This window comes from Cebus imitator, unplaced genomic scaffold, assembly GCF_001604975.1.
Source record: "Cebus imitator isolate Cc_AM_T3 unplaced genomic scaffold, Cebus_imitator-1.0 Scaffold356, whole genome shotgun sequence".
Taxonomy (NCBI): domain Eukaryota; kingdom Metazoa; phylum Chordata; class Mammalia; order Primates; family Cebidae; genus Cebus; species Cebus imitator.
In genome coordinates this window covers 978,570-984,171 of record NW_016107671.1, presented here as the reverse complement: position 1 = coordinate 984,171, position 5,602 = coordinate 978,570, and the positions used below count along the sequence as shown (strand labels likewise).

The 5,602-nt window shown below is 51.8% G+C and overlaps 1 protein-coding gene across 3 annotated transcripts in view; it reads left to right on the top strand.

Moving 5' to 3' along the window:
- The window catches only part of SIPA1L3 (signal induced proliferation associated 1 like 3), a 293,992-nt gene that overhangs the window by 263,836 nt on the left and 24,554 nt on the right, over nucleotides 1-5,602 (top strand). For all 3 annotated transcript variants that reach the window (XM_017506624.2, XM_017506623.2, XM_037730739.1), the window contains one exon: nucleotides 1,642-1,863. In XM_017506624.2, coding sequence (XP_017362113.1) covers nucleotides 1,642-1,863 — 222 coding nt within the window. The remainder of the gene's footprint in view (nucleotides 1-1,641; nucleotides 1,864-5,602) is intronic.

The window sequence follows — 5,602 nt, the reverse complement described above, 5'->3', positions numbered from 1 at the left end:
TCAAGTCTTTTTCTAGGTGTGAATCTCTTTGTGTTTTTTCCTACTTGGTGTTTGTTGCACTTTTTAGATGTGTAATGTTTTTCATCAGATTTGAGAAGTTTCCAACCATTATTTCTTCAAATATTTCTTCTGCCATTTCTCTCCTCTCCGTCCAAAGCTCCTGTGGCACATATGTTGGTACCCTTGATACCGTCCCAAAGGTTCTGCTCTGGAAGAACTTCTTCATTCACTGAGCTGGGAAGGGGTGGGGGGAAGGATAAAATGCGATGAATTTCCTCTGATCTTGCCTAAAGTTCAGTTTCTCAAGTGTAAATTCTTCTCAGATTGTCATGTGTTCGGTCAGTTTTCGGAGTGCTGAATGAAGTGGTTGGTTGTGGTCAATTTTGTCGTCACTGGGGAGATGTGCCAGTCTTCTCATTTGACTATAGTCAAAACTACCAGCCTGCAATACTACTAAATTGACCCTCAAAAGGGATTTATTAACTTATATATAATCCTAGCTGGTGTGATGGCACATGCCCGTGTTCCCAGCTACTTAGGAAGCTTAGGTGGGAGGATCACTTCAGCCCAGGAGTTAAAGGTCAGCCTGGGCAACATAGCGAGACCTTGTCTCTTCAAATAAACAAAAACCAATAATTGTCCCACCCACCCCCCAAAAAATGTCCCCTTTCTCTGATTATATACACTTGTGTATGTTTTTGATGCATAGAAAAAGGTTGGCCGGGCATAGTGGCTCACGCCTGTAATCCCAACACTTTGGGAGGCTGAAGCAGGTGGATCATTTGAGGTTAGGAGTTTGAGACCAGCCTGGCCAACGTGGTGAAACACTATCTCTACTAATAATACAAAAAACTTAGCTGGGCGTGGTGGCACACATCTGTAATCCCAATTACTGGGGAGGCTGAGGCAGGAGAATCGCTTGAACCCGGGAGACGGAGGATGCAGTCAGCTGAGATGGTGCCACTGCATTCCAGCCTGGGCAACAGAATGAGACTCCATCTCAAAAAAAAAGAAGATTAAAGGCCAGGTGCAGTGGCTCCTACCTGTAATCGTAACACTTTGAGAGGCCAAGGCAGGCAGATTGTTTGAGCCCAGAAGCTCAAGACCAGCCTGGGAAACAGAGTGAAACTCCATCTCTACAAAAATTAGCCAGTCATGCCTGTAGTCTCAGCTACTCAGTCTGAGGTGGGATGATCACTTGAGGCTAGGAGGTCGAGGCTGCAGTGAGCTAAGATCACGCCACTGCATTCCAGCCTGGGTGACAGAGTGAGACCCTGTCTCAAAAAAAAAAAAGAGAAAGATTAAGGAGGAAATAAAGGAAACTGTAAGCCATGGTTCCCTCTAGAGATGTGCAGGAGGTGTGATCCCCACCTTTAGCTGCATAGGTTGTACCAGGGAGGCCGGGGTGAATGTTTCAGATTCCCATAGAGGAACCAAATGTGCTAGAAGGCCATCCTCGGGCAGCCTTCCCTTTTCCACAGATAGGCTTCCATATTGTTGGAATTTTCCACAGTGGTGATATATTTGTGTCTCTCTTGTGCAAATGAACTTTTCGATTCCCAAGAGTAAACTTCAGTAGCTCTGTCTTGCCAAATGTGGAATGGATTTGGTTTTTTTATCTCTTTCATTTTTGCTTTTCAGTGACATGGGCTCCAGGGTTGGCTACCCGGCTCAGGTTTACAAAACTGCCAGCACAGAGACTCCTCGGCCCTCCCAGCTGGCCCAGCCCAGCCCCTTCCAGCTCTCCGCCTCTGTCCCCAAGTCCTTCTTCTCCAAGCAGCCTGTGCGCAATAAGCATCCAACAGGGTGGAAGAGGACGGAGGAGCCCCCACCACGGCCACTCCCCTTCAGTGACCCAAAGAAGTAAGTGCCTGGACGTCCAGCAAGGCGCGCGCCAGAGCCACACTAGGGCGTCTCTGGGGCGGAAAATGGGTGATGCCACACACTGTCATTGCACAGGCGACTGTGAGCACACTGCGTACACACTGGGTCTGCAGCTGCGAAGAGGACAGGCGAGAACCCCTCTTGGGGAGCTGGCATTCCAGTTGGGGTGACCAGCAATAAATGGAATGAACAGAGAAGCATGCAGTAGGTCGATGGTGGTTAGCACTGTGCCCTATCTGGGTGAGGAACACTCCAGGCAGCTGCAGAGGTCCTGAGACAGTGAGAGACACCGTCACCTGTGGGCAGGAGGACGTGACTGGAACAGTTTGGGCCAGGGGAGGGTGTGAGGACAGAACATGGAGAGTCTTGCTGGCCACGTGGAAGGGGCTTGGCATCTGCCCTGAATGAGATGGAGCCATGGGAGGGCGTGGAGCAGAGGAGGGGCAGGATCTAAATTGGGCATTCCAGGGTCTCTAGCTGCCTGCGAGGAGCAGGGAGGAGCTGCTGTCTCGTGGTCCAAGCGGAGATGAGGGGGCGGGAGCAGGGTGCGGGGCGGAGAGGGTGAGAAGGGGGCGGTTCCGGATAGATTATCTGAAATGGAGCAGACCGGGCTTGCTGGCAGGGTGGATGTGGTGTGAGAGAAAGAGAGGGATTGAGGATGATGCAGCGTCTTGAACCCTGGAGGATAGACTTGCCTTGAGTGGGGAGCAGGCGTGGGGAAGGCGCAGGAGCTCAATGCTGGATGCTTCGCTGCGAGATGTGCATGAGACATCCGAACGGAGGCGTTGGGGAGGCCCTTGGGTAAGGAATCCCGAATTCAGCAGAGAGGTCAGGCTGGAGGGAGAACTTTGGGTGTTAATCAGCCTGAAGCTGTGAGGCTGGAAGAGCCCCTGAGGAAGGGCAAATGTGTCTAGGGCAGAAGTGTGGGACGGAGACTGAAACCCTTTGGTGTTGAGCCAATGTGAGAAGCCAGTGAAGGAGGTGGGGAGGGGTGGAGGCGGGGCTGGGGCTGGGGCTGGGGCCGGGGCCGGGGCCGGGGGAGGGCGGAGCTGGGGAGAGGGGGCAGGGCCCAGGCCAGAGTGCTGAGCCGAGAACTGACTATCTAGGATTAAGCCTCCCAGAGTTCTCTTGAGGTCTCTCCTCTCTCAGGAGAAAAGGATGAGGCAGAATTGAAGAGCTGCATGAGAGTTCATCTGGGCCATTTTGCTTTAAAGTGAAAGAGGAGAGGAGTGTGCAGTTGCAAAAAGGTTTTTCAGTTGGAGGATACAGTAGTTAACATTTACTGAGCACTCACCACATCTGGGTTCAGCTGTAAGTGTTTTGATGCGAATGAATTCACTGGATCCCACAACAGCTCCATGGGGTGGACCTGTCTTCTCCCTTTTACAGATGAGGCAGCTGAGGCCCAGAGTCACACGGCTGGTGAGAGACGCAGCCTGGATCAGAGCCCAAGACTCATGTCTCTTGAGTGAGGGGCTCTGCCTTCCTCCATCCTGTTCTTTGTAGTGCCATCTTTTATGACCTAGATGGGGACATTCAAATCGGGGGATGACACAGAGCTTCAGGGGAGAGATGTGTCAGGGACAGAAACGGTGTCCCTAGAGATATCAGCAGGCGAGTGTGCTGAGCTCATGCTGAGAGCCAGAGGGGATTCTGAAAACTAGACTGATGCTTAAAGCCTCGGCAGCCTCCCGCTGCTCCCGGGATTAATGATGGAGGCTCACGTTGACTACACACGTTTTATACCAGGTGCTGTGTTCTTTGCCCAGACTCCTGCTCAGACCCTGGACGATCTGCCCCTCAGCTCTGCACTCCATCCCATCCACTCTCCCCTCCTCGCTGTGCTCCAGCCACACTGACCTCTTGCTGCTCCTCACACTCTTCACATCCAGGACTACCCCAGGGCCTTTGCACCGGCTCTCACTGCTGCCCACAGTGAGCTCCCTCCAAGTCTTCTCAGGCACAGCTGACAAGGGCTCTGTCTAATACCACCCCCTCAGACAGGTCCTCCTGGCCTTCAGTAGCCCAGGCCGTCATTCCATGGCACTATACTCTGTTTCACATCCCATATCCCCCATGGGAAAGCACGTGCCACCGTCTTGGTCACAAGGCACTTGTAACGTGTCCGGCACACAGGGCGTGTTCCATCATGCACACAAGACCCGTGGATCTTGATTCTCACGGCAACCCCAATAAGTAGATACTATAAGGCCCCCACTTTTCATTGTGGCCCAAGTCAGGCTCTGCTGAACCCTGTTACCTTCCTCAGCAATTACCCGTACACACTGCTTCCTCTGCCTGGAACCCCCCCACCTTCACCCCACTGCAGGCTCCCCCCTGCCCACCTGTGTTAATTTGCTGGGGCTGCTGTAACAAATACCCACACTGAGTGGCTTAAACGACAGAACTGTGTCGTCTCACAGTTGCGGAGGCCAGAAGTCTGAGGTCAAGGCGTCGGCAGGGTGGTTCCCTCCAAGGGCAGTGAGGGAGAATCTGTTCCTGGCCTCCCTGCTAGCACCCAGTGGGTGCCAGCACATACATGCATCAGCCTTGTCTCTGCCTCCGCTTCGCATGACGTTCTGCCTGCGTCGGTGCCCGCATTTCCCCTTTCTGCAGGGACACCAGTCCAACGGGATTAGGGTCTATGCTAATGACCTCATTTTAACTTGACTACCTCTGTTGGTAAAGACCCTGTCTCCAAATGAAGTGACATTTGGAGATGCTGGGGCTTGGTACTTCAGTACGGCTTTCTGTGAGGGCCCAGTCCCACCCTCCTCGGACCTTAACACAGACACACCCTTTTTGGAGAAGTTCTCTGAACCCCCACGCCAGGCTCAGCACCCCCCACCGACCACAGCGCTTCCTCCCTTCCCCAGCACCTGTACCAGGGCACAGTGACTGCCATTCCCCTGGCAACCAGCTTCCTCTCTGTCACCCCCACTGGGCCCAGAACAGAGACACCCTGAACCCCACGCAGACCACACACTTAGTAGGTGCTCAGAAGATACACCTGGAGAGACATCAGCCCTATTCAACAACAACAGCTTTCCCAGTGATAAAATCCAGAGATGGCTTGTATGTGTGTATATAAACATATGTAAACTAAACATATCACATATGGGGGGACACAGATGAAATTGTTTCAAAGTTCCTTTTAATATTTATTTACTTATTTATTTTTGAGACAGTCTCGATCTGTCGCCCAGGCTAGAGTGCAATGGTGTGATCTCTGCTCACTGCGTCCTCCGTCTCCCTAGTTCATGCATTTCTCCTGCATCAGCCTCCTGAGTAACTGGGACTACAGGTGCGTGCCATTGCGCCCCACTAATTTTTGTATTTTTAGTAGAGACGGGTTTCACCATATTGGTCAGGCTGGTCTTGAACTCCCGACCTCAGGCAATCCACCTGCCTCGGCCTCTCAAACTGCGGGGATTACAGGCATGAGCCACCGCACCAGGCCCCTTTTAATATTTATTTAGTTGTAGATACACTTAAAAAATCACAGCTAGATGCAGTGGCTCGCATCTGTAATTTTTTAGTATTTTTTTGCAGAGATGGGATATTGTGCCATGTTGCCTGGGCTGGTCTGAAACTACTGGGCTCAAGTAATTGGCCTGCCTTGGCCTTCCGAAAGTGTTGGAATTACAGGTGTGAGCCACTGCACCTGGCCTAAACTTGTCCGGTTTTTTTTTTTTTTTTTTTTTTTTTTTTTTTTTTT